At 40.9% G+C, this 18,598-nt stretch overlaps 1 protein-coding gene across 1 annotated transcript; it reads left to right on the top strand.

Annotated features, from left to right (window-relative positions):
* Nucleotides 1-11,686: 11,686 nt before the first annotated feature.
* On the top strand, nt 11,687-16,919 carry LOC147462914 (phospholipase D alpha 1-like). The gene is made up of 5 exons (XM_086486039.1): nt 11,687-12,722; nt 13,235-14,233; nt 14,473-14,776; nt 15,141-15,836; nt 16,205-16,919. The coding sequence occupies exons 1-5, from the start codon at nt 12,600-12,602 to the stop codon at nt 16,642-16,644; spliced, it is 2,562 nt and encodes an 853-aa protein (XP_086342165.1). The 5' UTR covers nt 11,687-12,599; the 3' UTR covers nt 16,645-16,919.
* Nucleotides 16,920-18,598: the final 1,679 nt, after the last annotated feature.

Consider the following 18,598-nt stretch of genomic DNA (forward strand, 5'->3'; position numbering starts at 1 on the left):
ATGCATACATCCATATATACGTACAAGGATAGAAGCATGTAAGAGAGTGGAGCAAAGATATTGAATCCAATTGCGTTCCTATCATTGAAACCAATTCTAGAACTCACTCCATTTATAATTTAAAAAATTATTATTACATTGGATTCTCTTAGATTTCATCTCTTCACACCATGCTAACTTATCTAATCTCTATAATCAAGCTTGGTAGCATTGCTAGATCAAGGTAGACCAAATGCAGGAATCTCTCTCTCTCTCTCTCTCTCTCTCTCTCTCTCTCTCTATATATATATATATATATATATATACACACACACACACACACACACACACACACACACACCCCAATAGAATTAGAGCACTCCTAAGTTTGTTGAACAAGGGCTAGCACCTCATGAAAAATAATGTCTATGAGAAGCTTCCAGTTTTGGTATCAAAGAATGCTTTGCAGCATCTATTAAGAGGTTGTGTCATGCATCACTTTTTTAAGTGCGATAGACTATACGTGTAGGAAGAGAGTATTGACAATGTTCCACTTGGAAGAGAAGATAGCCCTATGAAAATAGAGGCATTGTTTCCTTGGCCGCAGCAACGAGTGGGTCACATACTAGTCTCTATTAATGTTGGGTGTGCTTAGAGGGGTTGCTCATGCATTCTTGTTGATTGGCTATATAGCCAATCAATTCGCTCTTTTATCTTACCGTCCTTGTGGGTTGGTTGACCCCAACCATCATCCAATCGTCATGTCATGCTCCTAGTGAATTTACTAGATTCTCTATATTGGAGGCTTATAAAGAGAAGAATGTTGCACTACACTCCTTCTCTACTTATCCTTATTATCATCATGACATGCATGCAATTGGTGCTTTAAGCTTAACAGCTTTATACCATGTTAAAGATTGTTAAGTGGGCTTAACAATGGTGATAATGACATGGATTATGATAATGACATGGATTAAGCATATGTTTAAGAGGTGGGTATTCCACACACAAAATTCCATATCTAGAGAGAGAGTAGAGAGATAGAGATTTCTGAAGAGTCAACAATTGATCGCTTTATTGAAGATGATTTACACACAATGATACAATGAGAAGGTGAGGTTGCTATATCTCTAGCTCACGATGTCTCTAGCACTCTTGGAATACTTTAACTCCCAAGGACTTTTGTGTCTCTAGCTACTTGCCTTATGTTTTTTAACCTAAGAAACAGCACAAAAATCATAAGGTTGTGTGATACATTTTGTTGGTTATACTCCAAAAAGAAAAGGCTACATTTTGTATCATTTGCAAACAAAAAAATTATTTGGGTAGGCTAGAGGTTGTTTTTGTGGAAGATGTAGTTCACCCTTTGTTAGCATTTACCAAGGAGAGAGAGTTGTGAGCTCACAAAATGTATATGATATGTTGGTGCCTCTCTTTGATGGGATGGAGTAAAAATGTAAGTCTAATGAGCACATGTAGAGCAACCTATGGAGGATTTAAATGAAATTACAAATTAGCCCATTTTTTATGCCGATGCACAAGATGTAATTTATGAGGATAGATCTCAAAATGAGTAGGCTTTTTATGCATGCCAACATATCCGGTGTAGACTTTGTGTAGACTTTTTATGCATGCCAACATATCGGGTGTAGACTTTGTGTGACATAAAAATTGAGTGTACCTTTGTCTTTATTGTATTCGTTCATGTCCCAACATGTCTCTTATGCATCAGATTGTTATACTTTGGCTACTTATAGTATGTATGATGATGAAGGACCTTTGTCATTTGATGAAGCACAAAATCTTGAAAACTATTTGGTTGTTGTAATGTAATCTAAGTACGATGCTTTTGTGAAGAATCATGCATTACCTTTGTATGACCAACAAGGTCATGGGTACTTAGTGGGGTTTCAAGCTGAAATGTAAGCTTGCTGGTATTGTTGATCACTATAAGGCTAAACTTGTTGCAAAAATGTTATGGCCAAGGGAAGGGCAATGGTTTTGATAGAGATTTTTGCTCCCACTTCTGTATGGCTATCATTCATAGCATTTGTGCATTGACAACTCATAATGGTTGGAGTTTACATCCGTAGAATGTATTTTTGAAGGGCGACTTGGATGAGAAAATGTATACAACACAGCTTCCTAGTTAATTTGTTAAAAAATATTGTGATCTTGTTTGCCCTTCGAGGAGCACCTAAGGAATCTCCGAGTTGTATGTGATTTAGCATCAGCATGTGTTTTAGGGTGTAACAATTAATGGCCTAATAACTTATGTGTAGCGGAAATTAGCATGAACATAGTGGGCATTTCATTAGAATAGATTCCTAATGAGAATTACAAGAGTGCTTGGGTGGAGAGAGCAACAAAAAGCATAACACCTAGTTAGATAGCATCGACAATACTTTCAAAAGAGAGAGAAATTAAGCTATTGACAACAGTTGAGGACCGGATTTTCATGGAGCCGGTCCCCCCTCCAAAAGGCTTTGTATTATGGTTTCTCCCATCAAGAGAGACATTGTACAATACAATCTTTGTGTTCCTTCAAGACTAGCTAGTGCAATGAAGATGGAAACTTCATGCACTAAGCAAAACACTTAACAAACACAACTTGAATTATCCCCGTTCTCAAACCCAAGACCTCACACACCTTCGAAGATGGTGAGAGCTAGCAGGGTATGAGAGTAGATTGAGAGGAAGAAGGAGTATCTTACGAGAAAGATGTACATCTCCTCACATAATCACTCATATGTAGCATAGCTTAGCTTAGTAATTAGCTTGGTAGAGGAGATGAGCATGCATTGAAGCTTGGCTCTTGGTTGGATTTGCATCCACATGCCAAGAGAGTGTTGATGTAGGCTTCTATCTCACAAGCTTGGAGTAGGTGATGAGTTCTCCATTAAAGCTTGGGAAGAGATAGTCTTCTCTTTCTTCACACATGAGCTTGTGTGAGTGTGTGTGTGATAATGCCTTGCAAAAATCAGCCCCCCCTCTCTCTCTCTCTCTCTCTCTCTCTTGGGCGATCCCTCTTGCTAATTGCTCTTGCTGAAGCCTCATTGGCCCTCCCCAAGTCAAGCCAATTACAATTAAGTAGCATAAGTGATAGCCTTCTGACATGTGTCCCCCTTTCCCCTTTTGTGAGAGCTTTAGGTAATTAAATAATTAAACTAAACTCTCATTGGAACCCTTTGCCTCCTGGCCAATAGGAATCAGGCAAGCCATGGGGCTCTTGAATGCTCATTGGACCCCTTGGGAGACTGCCCAATAGTCTTTTAGGAGACTTAATTCTCATTGGTTTCTTTTATTAAATGTTTTTAAAGTAATTAAACTAGATTTACTCTAGCTTAATTCTCCACTTCAAGGGTCATCCAATAGAAATTGGGCACACATTGTGGGCATCTGGCCTAGGGAGCTGACATGTGTCCCTCATTCCCTTTGTGTAAAGGGAGCCTGTGTGTGTGTGTGTGGCTTTCTCTCTCATCCCCTACCTTTAGGGCTCACCCCCTCCCATGTAGGGATGTGCAAAGACTTTTAGGGCACACACAAAGCATCCAATTTTCCCTAGGGTTGACCTTTGGACACAACCTTTGAATTTTGGAACCTTAGCATTTTGGAAGTCTTAATGGGCTGAACCTTAGGGTCTTTTTAGCCCATTGTTGCACATGGCTCTTTTGCAGATGGCCCCCCCTTTGGATCCCTATTTTCCCTCCTTTGGATCCCTACTGTGGCCGGTCTGCTAGCTTAACCAATATTCTAGCTTTTTTCTCCCCTGGCCTTCCCCACATTAAATGATCAGTTTAATATGAGAAAATCATTTAGGAGAATTAGATATTGATTATTATGACATTACCTCTCTCTTGAAATCATAGTCGTCCTCGACTATGGTGTAGAGAAGATAAAGCATGTTCATGAGTCCTTTTCTTAGCGGGTAGAGGATCCCTATGTTACCCTACGACATCATTCCACAATGGATGACTAGTCCATTTGGCGCTTGAGAGCCCGAGGCTGCCGCAAGCATGTTTGCACATTAGTCCTATCAGTCTTCCATAGTAGAGTGACAAGATCTACTTGGTGTTTGGGAGACGTCGTCTCCGCAAACTTGATCTAAGCATGCATACTACTTCATTTTTGTGCACAAATAAAGAAAAAGAGAGTCTTATAAGACAAAAATTTTGTTCATTTTTAACATTTTGTACATTTGCTTACTCTTGGGAAGCATTGTAAGCATTGACAAGGTTTAGGTTATCCTTTAATTGTATGCCTTGCATCCATCTAGCATCTTCAAAAGGATAATTCTTAAACTTAATAAGATATCGTCGGATAGTCTTACCGCCTCTTAGTCCCTTGTCTTCATGTCGGAGAATGGACTCGGGCTGCAGCACCTCTTCTTGGTCCTCGATCTCCGGTGGGTCTTCAATAGTTGGTTCTTGAGGTGGCTCTCCTTTGTAAGGCTTTAATAGGCTCACATGAAAAGCATTGTGTATGAGCCAATGATTGGGCAACTTGAGTTGATAGGCCATCTCATTGATTGGCCTAAGAATCTGAAAGGGACCATAGTACCTTTTTGCTAGTTTAGCATAGTACTTTTGGTGACCTGTAGGATTTTTGCCCGTTGTGTGCCTTAATCGAGCCTTGGGAAACTTTAACAAGACCCAATCGTTTTCTTTAGAGGCTTGGGCTCTTCTGTGCTTGTCAACAGCAGCCTTTTGCCTTTGCTGTGAGATAGAGATAGCATCCTTAATCTTTTGGAAAGATTCTTGTAGGTCTCGGCTATACTCATCTACAGCGAAGATCTTCCCATGTACCTTAAGTAGCAAGGGACTTTTTGATCTTCCCTCAATTACCTCGAAAGGTGCTTTTTCCGTGGAAGTATGTACAGTGTTATTGTAAGCATACTCCACTAAGGGTAAGTACTTCTCCCATTGCGATCTTTGATCTACTTCCGTTACATAGGCTTTTAGTAGATCGAGAATGGTTAGGTTAGCTATTTCACTTTGGCCATCAGTTTGTGGATGATAGGCCGAAGAGAAGTTTAGCCTTGTTCCTAAATTCTCAAAGAGACCCTTCCAGAAATTACTGGTCATTCTAGGATCTCTATCCGACACTATGGACATGGGCAAGCCATGGTACTTGAAAATTTGTGAAATAAAGAGGGTTGCCATTTGATGGGCTTTGATAGTCTTTTTGACAGGTATAAAATGAGCTTGTTTGCTAAACCTGTCTACTATCATCCATATTCCCGTATTCCCATGGATAGACTTAGGCAATCCAAAGATAAAATCCATGGATATGCTCTCCCATGGTGAATTAGGGATTGGCAAGGGTTGAAGCAATCCAAGTTGCTTCCCTCTATCAAATTTTGTCTTTTGGCATACCACACATTTGGAAACATACTCTTGTATGTTCACTTTCATGGTAGGCCAATAGAAATATGTTTCAATTCCCTTTAAGGTAGATTGAATCCCTCTATGCCCCGCATAAGGTGGAGCATGAGATTCATACATTACTTTCTCACGTGAGTTAGTAACGCATAGTCTATTGCCATAGAGAAGATAACCATCTTGTAAAGTAAATGGTTCTTCTTTCTTCCCTAATGCAAGGGCTGAAATCACATCTCTAAAATCGGGATCAATAGTATACTCATCTATCATTGAAGATAGATCATTGTGAGTTGCTATGGAAACCGCATTCACTCTCGGCCGTCTTGAGAGTGCATCAGCTACTTGATTATGCTTGCCAGCAATGTGAGCAATATGAAAATGAAATTGCGAAAGGAAATTTGCCCACCTCATTTGTTTGTCGGAGAGCTTGGTTTGCGTCATGAAGTACTTAAGACTTTGGTGATCCGTTCGCAGAATGAAAGGAGTCCCCAATAAATAGTGCTTCCATGAATCTAAGGCATGTAGAACTGCAAGGAGTTCCTTTTCATATATGCCTAGAGCTTGCTCAACAGGGTCGAGCCTTCGAATCTCATAGCCTATGGCGTGCCCTTCTTGGAGCAAAACAGCTCCAAGGCAATCACCACAAGCATCGCATTGGACCTCAAATGGTTTTGAGAGATCCGGTAGTGTAAGCACAGGTTGAGAGATAAGCTTTTCTTTAAGCTTTTCGAAAGCATTGTTCTCCTTAGCAGACCATGTATACCTAACGCTTTTCTTTGTTAGGTCATGTAATGGTCCCGCAATTTGTGAGAACTTTTCTATGAAGCGTCTATAGTATGCACACATACCTATGAAGCTTCTTAGTTCATGAAGATTCCTTGGTTTAGGCCATCCTTTTATTACCTCTAACTTGGATGGATCCATTTGGATGCCATCTTGAGAGATAATGTGACCTAAATACTGAATCTCTTGCGAGAAAATTTCACTTTTCTTTCGATTAACATAAAGTTTATTCTCTCTTAAAACTTGAAATATTACCTGGAGGTGTTACTTGTGTTCCTCCAATGAATTAGAGTAGATAATAATATCATCAAAGAACACTCCAGTGAAGGTTCGATGAGGCCTGAACAGCTTCTCCATCAAGCGGTTGAATGTGGCTGGTGCATTGGTCAAGCCAAAAGGCATGACAATGTATTCGTAAAGACCAAATGTAGTACAAAATGCGGTCTTTACAATGTCTTGATCAACTATCCTTATTTGATGATAGCCACTTTTTAGGTCAACCCTACTGAAGTAGGTCGATCCTTGCAGCTTATCAAATAGGTCTTCTACCCGTGGAATGGGAAACCTATTCTTGATAGTGATCCTATTTAGTGCTCTATAGTCGACACACATACGATATGTGCCGTCTTTCTTTTGCACTAATAGCACAGGTGAGCAAAATGGAGATGAGCTTGGACTAACCATACCCTTCTCAACTAACTCATGCACTTGCCGCATAATCTCCTCTTGTTGAGCTTGAGAAACTCTATAAGGAGGTTTATTAGGCGGTGAACTTCTTGGAAGAAGTTCAATTGCATGGTCATCATTACCTCGTTTAGGAGGTAGCTCACAAGGGATGTCGTCAATAAAAACATCTTGAAACCCCTTGAGAAAATTGGATAACTCTAATTCCTTTTGGTTGCTTTTATTTTCTTTTGCTAAAGCATTAGGTTCATTTTGAGAGTCTTTAACAAAAATCATGTACACGGAAATAGAGCTCTTTATTGACTTGTTGAAAGCTTGTGTATGTACAATGGGGATGGTGTTACCCATTTCCTTAGCATCTATATACATGTCTTTTTCCCTGAACTTAAAGGAGATTCTCCTTTCAGGAAATTTAACATCAGCAGCCAGGCGGTCAAACCATGGTGCCCCTAGGTTTACATCCTCATGCTTGAGAGGAGAGATAAAGAAGTCCTCTTTGTCCACATAGCCTTGGACATGAAGCCTCACTTTCCCGATTAAGGGAGTGACTGAAGCTTCTTGCCCCTTGAAGGCACTGTCTACGGGTAGGACATCTCCCATCTCGTAGGATTGTATTCCTAGCTTGGTGGCCAACTCTATAGATATAAAATTGTGAGTAGAACCAGGGTCAAAGAGAATAAAAGCATCATGTTCTCTTACCTTTCCCCAAGCATGGCATAGAGGAGATCCTTTGTGGTGAGTTTGGTGAGTCTCCTCCTCTTGGATTTCAACCAAGGAAGCTCTAGGAGGATCTTGGCGGTTGTTCTTTTGGGGACAAGCGCGGTACGCATGCCCTTGTTCGCCGCACTTGAAACACCGGTTATCCTTACGATAACGCTCAAGCTCTTCAGGAGAGAGTTTATTCTTACCTTTGTAAACTCCCTTCTCTTTAGCTTTGTTGGAGTTGCCCTTAGGAGACTTTTGGACATTGTCCTTCTCCTTAGGCTCATTGGAACCCTTGTTTTCCGGGGGCTTATTATTTCTTTTTGCCCCCGTTTGGAAATTGATTCGAGAGGCGACCATAGTGTGGTGTATTACCGCCGATATGGTACGTGGTCTTTGGGAGTTGACATACTCCGCCATTTCTTCGGTTAAGCCCGCACAAAATTGTTGCTTTTGCTCTCCAAAATCCAACTTTTTGAAGACAGTGGCTTTGAGTTGTAGGTCCCAAAACTTGTCTACATATTTGTGGATAGATTCATTGGGAGAGAGCTTTAAGCTTCGCCATTCGGTGAGTACTTTGTCTTTGGCATCGGTGGCCAAAAACTGCTTCATAATGGAAGCTCTTAAAGCTTTCCATGTTCGTGGAGCTTCACCGTTGGCTCGTAGGCGTGTTCTCTCGTCATGGTGACGAGCTTGGAGAATCCCGTGAGCACGGAGCTACCATTGCACTTCACTTTGGAGAGATGGATTGTCCATGGCTTGTTGAAGCCTAGAAACAAGATAGTTAACAAGAATTGAAGCATCATTAGTAGCTTGCTCATGAGCAAAATCAAAGTTATCAACATTAATTTCACTCTCTTTACTATTGTCAGCCATTCTAACAACTTTTAGGTGTAAACTTTTTAGGTGTACTTTGGCACTTCAAGCCCTAGTTGCTACTCCTCTTTACCCCTTTAGAAAAATCACTCAAGCTACTGTACCCGCGGCTCGAATACCATTAATTGCAAGGAATAGAAGAGAGGGTCTTTCAACACCAAAACAGCACCGGCTCCTGTCAAGCTTCTAATAGCTCAATAGTGGTTAAGCCGTAGGCAAGCCCCGTAGAACTCCACTATTAAGACCATAGCTCTCGACGGTGATGCCCCGTTAACTGCACAAAGGCAGGCGCACTGCAAGGCTGAAAAATCCCTATTCTACTTACTCACAGGCAATTAATAATACCAACCATTTGTAGCTAGCTTGAGGACCTCCCTTCTTGAGCAAGAAAAGAGAAACCTTGAGCTCTGATACCAATGTAACAATTAATGGCCTAATAACTTATGTGTAGCAGAAATTAGCATGAACATAGTGGGCATTTCATTAGAATAGATTCCTAATGAGAATTACAAGAGTGCTTGGGTGGAGAGAGCAACAAAAAGCATAACACCTAGTTAGATAGCATCGACAATACTTTCAAAAGAGAGAGAAATTAAGCTATTGACAACAGTTGAGGACCGGATTTTCATGGAGCCGGTCCCCCCTCCAAAAGGCTTTGTATTATGGTTTCTCCCATCAAGAGAGACATTGTACAATACAATTCTTTGTGTTCCTTCAAGACTAGCTAGTGCAATGAAGATGGAAACTTCATGCACTAAGCAAAACACTTAACAAACACAACTTGAATTATCCCCGTTCTCAGACCCAAGACCTCACACACCTTCGAAGATGGTGAGAGCTAGCAGGGTATGAGAGTAGATTGAGAGGAAGAAGGAGTATCTTACGAGAAAGATGTACATCTCCTCACATAATCACTCATATGTAGCATAGCTTAGCTTAGTAATTAGCTTGGTAGAGGAGATGATCATGCATTGAAGCTTGGCTCTTGGTTGGATTTGCATCCACATGCCAAGAGAGTGTTGATGTAGGCTTCTATCTCACAAGCTTGGAGTAGGTGATGAGTTCTCCATTAAAGCTTGGGAAGAGATAGTCTTCTCTTTCTTCACACATGAGCTTGTGTGAGTGTGTGTGTGATAATGTCTTGCAAAAATCAGCCCCCTCTCTCTCTTGGGCGAGCCCTCTTGCTAATTGCTCTTGTTGAAGCCTCATTGGCCCTCCCCAAGTCAAGCCAATTACAATTAAGTAGCATAAGTGATAGCCTTCTGACATGTGTCCCCCTTTCCCCTTTTGTGAGAGCTTTAGGTAATTAAATAATTAAACTAAACTCTCATTAGACCCCTTTGCCTCCTGGCCAATAGGAATCAGGCAAGCCATGGGGCTCCTGAATGCTCATTGGACCCCTTGGGAGACTGCCCAATAGTCTTCTAGGAGACTTAATTCTCATTGGTTTCTTTTATTAAATGTTTTTAAATTAATTAAACTAGATTTACTCTAGCTTAATTCTCATTGGTCCACTTCAAGGGTCATCTAATAGAAATTGGGCACACCTTGTGGGCATCTGGCCTAGGGAGCTGACATGTGTCCCTCATTCCCTTTGTGTAAAGGGAGCCTGTGTGTGTGTGTGTGTGTGTGGCTTTCACTCTCATCCCCTACCTTTAGGGCTCGCCCCCTCCCATGTAGGGATGTGCAAAGACTTTTAGGGCACACACAAAGCATCCAATTTTCCCTAGGGTTGACCTTTGGACACAACCTTTGAATTTTGGAACCTTAGCATTTTGGAAGTCTTAATGGGCTGAACCTTAGGGTCTTTTTAGCCCATTGTTGCACATGGCTCTTTTGCAGATGGGCCCCCCTTTGGATCCCTATTTTCCCTCCTTTGGATCCCTACTATGGCCAGTCTGCTAGCTTAACCAATATTCTAGCTTTTTTCTCCCCTGGCCTTCCCCACATTAAATGATCAGTTTAATATGAGAAAATCATTTAGGAGAATTAGATATTGATTATTATGACATAGGGGATAGCTAGACTTGTACTTAATTGCTTTCTTGATGATTAGTCCTTCAACTAATGTGTGATTTTATGGTTGTAGATTGGATCTCATGACAGTGGCTTGCATTGTGGTTCGACTCTTAAATATTAGCTACTTTGGTTGCTTCTCAACAAGTTATATATGGACATATACATGCATACGTGTATTTCCATAAACATATATATGTATGTGTGTATGTATATTTGTGTGTGTGTGTGTGAGTGTGTTTATACACACACACACACACACATCCACATCTATATATATACATATACATGTATAGATGCACATGCACATGTACACATACATACGTGTATACTTATACATGTATATGTAGACGTGGATATGATATATATATGTATGAAAGTATGCATACATACATACACATGTTTGTCGAGGTGTTTGTGTTTGTGTGTGCAAATGTATATACAAGAGTTGCTCATATAATTATGCATGTCGCATGCACATATACACACATGCTTATGTGTGTCGTGTCTATGGGTGTGTACGTGCGTGCCCACACACACACATGTGCTCAACGTCATTCATAATGTTCACTCTGTATTCACTCCGTGCAGATCTCCTCAACAAGTGAGAGCACATTAATGAGGAGAAGAAATAAATAATTGCTGGTCGACAATGTGATGGCTTCTAAGTTCCAAAGTTCTAATGTGAAGGATATTGAGACTTTCCTACACGCATAGAAGTGAGGAGTGGGGACAAGACCCACTCTAGTTGTTTGAATTTTACTATTCAAATTGATGGGGAGGTACATATCATTGGGTTAGGTAAGCATGCAAGTAATAGCTTTCTTGACGGTGAGGATATCGATTGTTCAAGAAGAAGAGTGTACAAAATTTGTCCCATTGGCCCCAAGGAACAAGGATGAGAGGAGGGCTCTTGCTTTTTCATGGTGGGTGGCATGTTCTTGCTATTTTGGTTTGCATATGCAACGAAAAGCTTGCACTTAAACAACGAACAAAGCACTAATCGATAAGAAAGTCGGATTTGTTGTCTGGATGGACGAGTAGATAGATCGAACAAATACGATATGAGGGAGCCCACCCCTATCTTAAAGTGATATATTGAAGCTAGTTGTGTCTTGACGGCTCATGCAAGCTCTAAGAAGATTGAAGAGAGTTTGTCTTTTGAATCTTTGTTGTCAATGTCAAGAAATAGTCACTTCTCAAAGGTAAAAAAGCTTAGCTTGCTAAGCAACGCTCAAGCAACAACTACAACAACATTGAAAGATATCATAAAGATAAAATTTTGTATAAATAGCCACAATTTTTTCTTTAATTATAAGTATAATTACTTGTAGTAGCCATAAGTTATTGTTTGATTTATAATTTTTGTGTGCCACCCAATATTGGTATAGATAATTTAAAATTTCTTTTGATTCGTCCACCTCTTGTAATTTATAACCTATCATTCAATAAAGTTTTAATTATAAGACATCTAATTTGTATTTATTCCTGACCATTTCAATCGTAGATTGAAATGGTTAGGAATCGTAGGTAGCAATTGTAGATTGCTACCTACTTATTGACGGTTTCCAATTCCTTGAAGCAATCACTTCCTACTAGATTAATGGGTAGACATGATTCTTTCAAGATTTCACCCTTAGACATCACAAATAAATGCCCATGCCTTGGTTTCAGTAGATAGCTTTGAAGACTAATTAAACCATCTTCTTTATCTACACATCATTAATTACATTGTGTAGTTTTATTAGTGGCTATACATAATCCACTTCTTCTGTATTTTTCAAGTTAATGTGTCTTCATGTAGTTGCTCTCTCCACTTGGATGTTTGAATCCATTTTATGTTTCATTGCTCACGTCCAATCGGCACAATTTTTCGTTAACCCTTTCGGATTTGATAGATATTATTGATTAAGATGCTCTCTTTAGAATGACTTTCTTGATTTCAATCTCTCACTATAGCCTTGCTTGAAGAAATTCTTGCTATGGTTTCTCTGCGTGAGTTGAGTTTCTAGGCCAATGAAAGTGCTCCACTCCACAATTGTATGTTGTTAATTTCCTTCTCATGGGCTTTTCTCTCCCTTCATCTAGATTGCTTGATGAGTTTGATCTTTTCAAGCTCATTTTTGTTGATTAGAGGTTGATTAAGGCACACCTTTTACTAATTGACAATTTAAGTGCATGGCTAGTAGCGAGGTGGGTGATGATCGTGTGCATGCATTTCATGGAGTGCTCCTTGCCACCATCTGTGAAGCGATGGAGATTGAGAATGAGCACCGCCAAACTCATCATTTCTTGCGAAAGGTAATCTCATACACAAAAAATCGACCCTTTTTTCAAATTGTACTTGTCAATGTTATGCAGTTTTTTTCTTATTATAGCTAACAACACGGTTTGCACTCGCTATAGTCACAAATTGATTATAGCACATTGCATAGCTAACAACACCATTTGAGCTCTTCGTAATTACAAATTGATTATAGCAAATTACAGTCAAATCTTGACTTGCATCATGGAAGTTGCAATTAAGTTAACCCTCTTCCTCATAGCAAGTCAAAATCTATTTGGAGCTAGTTACATGACAAGGTGTTAAAGCTAAGTGATAAATAAAGCTTGTAAGTTAATCCTCTTCCTCATAGCAAATCAAAATTCGGTTGGAGCTAGCTACATGACAAGGTGTTATATGAAGCTTGTAATGCATGCTTAGTGAATCCATAAGTGGATTTATGCAAATGAAGTATATATAAGTGCAATTATGGAGAGCAATTTTCATTCTACTTAGCTAATGTGAGTCCTTTCATTTGTTTGAAATGTAGCTTTGCACATGTTATGAAAGGCAAATCGTTGAGGAGATCCAAGAGTTTTTACATGTGGGCAAGGGATTGAGCAAGTTATATGTCACATTGGACTTCGGTGTTGCCCGAGTAGCAAGGACACGAATTGTGAAGCATGCGCCATTCAACCCCACATGGAATGAGTCGTTTCATGTGTTTTGTGCCTTTGAGCTCGAGGCTAATGAAGGTCTCACAATCCATGTCAAAGATGACTTACCATTTGGGTCCATGGTGGTGGGCAAGGTCCATATTCCTCCTTGTAGCCTCCTGTCAGGAGAAGTGACAGAGGAATGGTATGACATATGTAGCAACCATGATTGCACCAAGAAAAGAGGAAAATTGTTGGTAAGGTTGCAGTTTGTGAAAGTGGAGGATGACCCTTATGTGGGATGGGCCAAAGGCCTTAAACATGCAATGTCTAGTGTTCACTACAGCTTCTTTAGGCAAGAAAGAGGAAATAAAATACGGCTCTATCAAGATGCTCATATGCATGAGGGCTTCATGCCTCCCATTCCTTTGCATGGAAATCGTTTCAATGAACCCACTAGATGCTGGGAGGATATATTCAAAGCCCTTGCACAAGCTAAGCACATTATCTACATTGCAGGGTGGTCTGTTTATACCAAAATTACACTTATCAGGGATATGGAGAGGATGATTCCTGGTGCAGAGGGAATTACACTTGGAGACCTTCTAAAGAGAAAGAGTCAAGAGGGTGTTCAAGTATTGCTATTGGTGTGGGATGATCAAACATCTATTAGTGTACTAGGAGTGAGAACGCCAGGTGTTATGCACACACATGATGAGAACACAGAGGAGTACTTCAAAGGCACAAAGGTACATTGTGTGCTATGTCCTCGAAATCCAGATGATGGAGCTAGCTTGGTCCAAGGTATAGAGACAAGAATGATGTTCACACATCATCAAAAGACATTGGTGGTGGACATCGAAGATGAGGAGGTCAAAAGCAAAGAGCTTGAGGTTGGTTCCACTTACCTTTGAATGACTTGAACACATCCATTTAATCAAGGCATTTATGTGAAATCACAAATTGGTTGATAGATTACATTAATTGTTGATGTATTTCATATAACAAAGGTTCATCTAAATAAAGGTTCCCATGGCCTATAGGCCTATAGTTGGATATTGATTTGCCCCATACATTTCAGAGTTTGGTATTTGTGAGAAATTTCTAATGGATCTCCTTTTTTTCCATATAGGGTGCTCCATACTGTGAAAGTGAAGTGGACAATTCTTCCAGTAACAAGCGACGCCGATTGGCTGCATTTGTGGGCGGTATTGACCTATGTGATGGACGATATGACACACAATCCCACTCACTCTTTCACACATTAGGGACCCCAGCTCACAAAGATGATTTCCACCAAACAAACTTTGAAGGTGCCTCTCGTAGTCTAGGAGGACCACGAGAGCCTTGGCATGACGTGCATGCAATGGTAGAAGGTCCATGCGCATGGGACATCCTTTTTAATTTTGAGCAACGATGGCGCCGCCAAGCTACACGTAAGTTTGAATTACACATTGCACAATATCTCCATACTAGATTATGCCAAAAACCTTCATGGGAAGATGTTGATGATCAAGCTTGGGTCGATCGATACACACCACACATACTTGAACAACTAATTTTAATCACTTCTTCGTACAAAAACCAAGTCATAAATTTACCGACATAGTTCATATAGAGCAATAAGCTCAATATGGTTAATAGATAATTAGTGGCAAGCTTAAGCTTGAGCAAAAGAAAATCCCAAGGACAAATATCAAGGACCCTCCCCCCCCCCCCCCGTCCCCCAAACAACGTCTTGAGCTCGAAACTCTTGGGTTAGATCTTTGTCTCAAATCATTTTGTGAAATGTAAATGCAGACAAGACAGGAGCTCTAAAGAATTTGAAAGAGATTCCGGAGCTGTGGCCGCCACAGGCAGTCATTGCCGAGGACGACGAGGAAGCATGGAATGCACAGGTCTTTCGATCGATCGACGAGGGGGACGTGCTGGGCTTTCCACGCAATCCCGAATGTGCAGCAGCGATGGGTTTAGTGGTAGGGAAGGAGCATACCATTGATCGAAGCATACAAGACGCATACATATGCGCCATCCGGCGAGCGCAGCACTTCATATACATGGAAAACCAGTATTTTGTGGGCGGCGCAGCCAGTTGGAGAGAACACAAGGATGGCGGTGCTTCACAGCTCATACCAATGGAGCTCACAATGAAGATAGTGAAGAAGATTGAAGCAGGAGAGAGGTTTGCAGCATATGTATTGGTCCCCATGTGGCCAGAGGGGGTGCCCGAGAGCTCCAGTGTGCAGGACATTCTTCTATGGCAACGGCTCACCGTGGAGATGATGTATAGGAGAATTGCACGGGCCTTGAAAGAACAAGGCATGGACGGTCATGCTAAGCCCACTGACTACCTCAACTTCTTTTGCTTGGGCAACCGCGAATCTCCTTCCCCCAATGAGTATAGACCCCCTGGTGCCCCACATCCTGGCTCTCACTACAGCTTGGCTCAGCACCATCGCCGTTTCATGATCTATGTGCACGCCAAGACCATGATAGGTAACAACTTTATGTCTTGTAATTTTAATGCAGATTGCTTTCTTGTTTATATACAGTGTAATGCATTTGAGAAAGCAGTATTTAGATGACTGATTCCAATTAAAACTTATTAATGAGGCGATTTCATCTCCACCATGCTTTTTTAATGGGCATCCCTGGATTGTTGGAGTTTGCTATTTTCATCTTTCAAGTAACTGTGCCGAAGGGTTGGTGCCTCTGCAATTGGGACATTTGTGTGGGGTAGTCATGATTGCATGCTTTTAATCAGCTAAAGGTAGACCAATTGGGACAAATTTATTGCATGTCTTTTTTGTCTTGCTTTAGGGGGACAATGTTTGATTTTAATCATTTTTTCTACTGTGTTGTAGTTGATGATGAATACATAATTGTTGGCTCTGCAAATTGTAACCAACGGTCTATGGATGGTGGACGTGATTCCGAGATTGCAATTGGAGCCTATCAACCACACCATCTGGTTCACAGAACGTATGGGGAAAGGCCAAAAGGGAAAGTTCATGGGTTTCGTCTCTCTCTTTGGTATGAGCATCTTGGGGAGCTTCATGACGACTTCTTACATCCGGAAACCATAGAATGTGTTTGCAGGGTGCGTGCAAGGTCCCAACACTTGTGGGATCTTTACACCCAAAATGACATTGTCGAGATGCCTGGGCATTTGCTATTGTACCCCATGGCAGTATGTTCCAATGGTGATCTTAAACCACTTCACGGTTATGAGTGTTTTCCAGATACAAAAGCTCCAGTTTTTGGTGCCCATGCTCCCATCATGCCCTCCATTCTCACAGTGTGAAGATGGTTTTGTTGAATCTTATTCTTTATTCTTTAAAATTCATGCAACCTTTATGATAAAGGGTGATTTGTGTTGTTTGTATTTACCACCAAGCAGCCACAGCAGGCTCCAACCTCCAATGTCGCTCCAATGTTAATTGTTTGGGGCATGTAAATATCTATTTTTCATTAAGTGGCCACCACCGTGGCTCCAATTTCCAGCGTAATCTTGGAGCAAGGGTGTCTCAAAGTGTTCGAGCTTGCAACTTGAACGTGAATCAAATGGGGCACTGCTGATTTTTTCTGTGTTCTATTTCTAGAAATAGTCGACTCCTGATTTTCAGCAAAATAATTTCAAGACATACATACCCTCAGTGCCAGATTTTGCTGGTTGTTTGTTAGCACACTAGCTGATTGTTATCAAAGTGGCTCCTTAGCCCTACTGGTCAAGCAGAGGTTCTTGATTGACATCATCAGTGGAGTGAAAGTGGACTGACCGCTGTCCAAAGACTATAGGAAGTCAAGGTCCCTGAAAGAAAGTTGCTGGTAGATCACCGATCACTATGCACTACCACTGCTATCTGCATTCGTGCCAGAATGGTTTGTACAGTGGAGAAGAGCTGACGAGAGGTTAAGATCAGAATAAAGAGCACTGGCCATTGTGTCAAGATCTCACTGGAGAATTTACTGTCTGTCACTAGTGATTCCAACTTGTTGTTTCACTTGCGGGCGAACAAGGTCAGAATAAGATGGATGGACGTATCTTAGGAAGGCCAGAAAGCGTATGTTTGAGGGTAGTACCATGGTGCCCTGTCTGAAGGGAGATGATGGATGGACGTATCTTAGGAAGGCCAGAAAGCATATGTTTGAGGGTAGTACCATGGTGCCCTGTCTGAAGGGAGATGGCCTTACATGCATTGCAGGTTTGCAAAGTACCAAGTGGAGAAGGCCTCACAGGGGCTGTAAAGGGAACATGAGCACTTTGGTGCAAGCATCAAGGCAGGCAACGAGAGTTAACAGCGGTATGATCCTTGAAGGAATTTTCTAAGCAAAGCTTGCAGGCTACCTCATAAAAGTGAGGAAATTTCTGGATGTGAGTCCCTGGCAAAGTAGAGAAGCTTCTTGCCTTCCACATTTAACGAACATCCCCTATTAGACAGGAATCTCAAGGCCATAAAAGAGCAGTTATCGAGACCTATACTAATCAGAGTGCTATCTTCAAAGGGGAAGCAGATGGCTGTTTAGATACTTTTCTGCATCCTATTTGCTTGAAAACCTGTGGAAGAAAGTGCCACCTTGACTTCGATTGAGCTTTGTACTGGCAGGATGTCACACGAGGATAAAAGCCTCACAGCCTACTCCTTCACTTGCTTCAAATGTATTTTGCGTTTTAGTTTGGATGTACATTGGTATTGTTACAATACTGCTTTTGCTTTAAGAAATGGAATTCAAGGTTTTCTATAATCATTTCTATTTATCCCTCTATCAGTGAAAGACTTTGACAATTAGGATTGTCTCCCGATTGTCCTATCTGTTTACAAGAGTCTATGGTTGATACAAAGGGTCTATTGCCATTGTAGTTTATGAGCCACCGCATTCGGCAAGGCACTGCAGAATATATACTTGAACTTTTAAGCACAGGCTAAGTTAAGCTAATGGGCGGGTATATGTGATTGTGCCCTACAAGGTGGGGGAGTTCAAACTCCCATGTCCTCTAAAGTGCTGTCTTTTTGTATCTAAAATGATGTTTATAGATCCTGCAAGTTATGCATTTGAAGTACAAAGACTACAGTTTTGTGTGCATGAACTCAAAGGAGACTGTTTTGAATGAAGGAATTGGAACTGCTCTCCAGCTTTGTGGTCGCGTGTAATGTGTGTAGTCCTTGTTGTAGCGCAAGATTTACCAAATACAAGGTTGAAGTGAAACTCAAAACATGTGAGTGAAGAGTAGTCTTCTTTGTATGTGAAACACATGA

Source organism: Adiantum capillus-veneris, chromosome 2 (genome assembly GCF_014529385.1).
Source record: "Adiantum capillus-veneris isolate H3 chromosome 2, ASM1452938v2, whole genome shotgun sequence".
Taxonomy (NCBI): Eukaryota; Viridiplantae; Streptophyta; class Polypodiopsida; order Polypodiales; family Pteridaceae; genus Adiantum; species Adiantum capillus-veneris.

Bases quoted from the DNA above. Each gene is read 5' to 3' on its own strand.
- LOC147462914 (XM_086486039.1), top strand. From the start codon at position 12,600: ATGGCTAGTAGCGAGGTGGGTGATGATCGTGTGCATGCATTTCATGGA. The intron at 14,234-14,472 runs GTTGGTTCCACT...TTTTCCATATAG, and splicing joins TCAAAAGCAAAGAGCTTGAG to GGTGCTCCATACTGTGAAAG. The intron at 14,777-15,140 runs GTAAGTTTGAAT...ATGTAAATGCAG, and splicing joins ATGGCGCCGCCAAGCTACAC to ACAAGACAGGAGCTCTAAAG.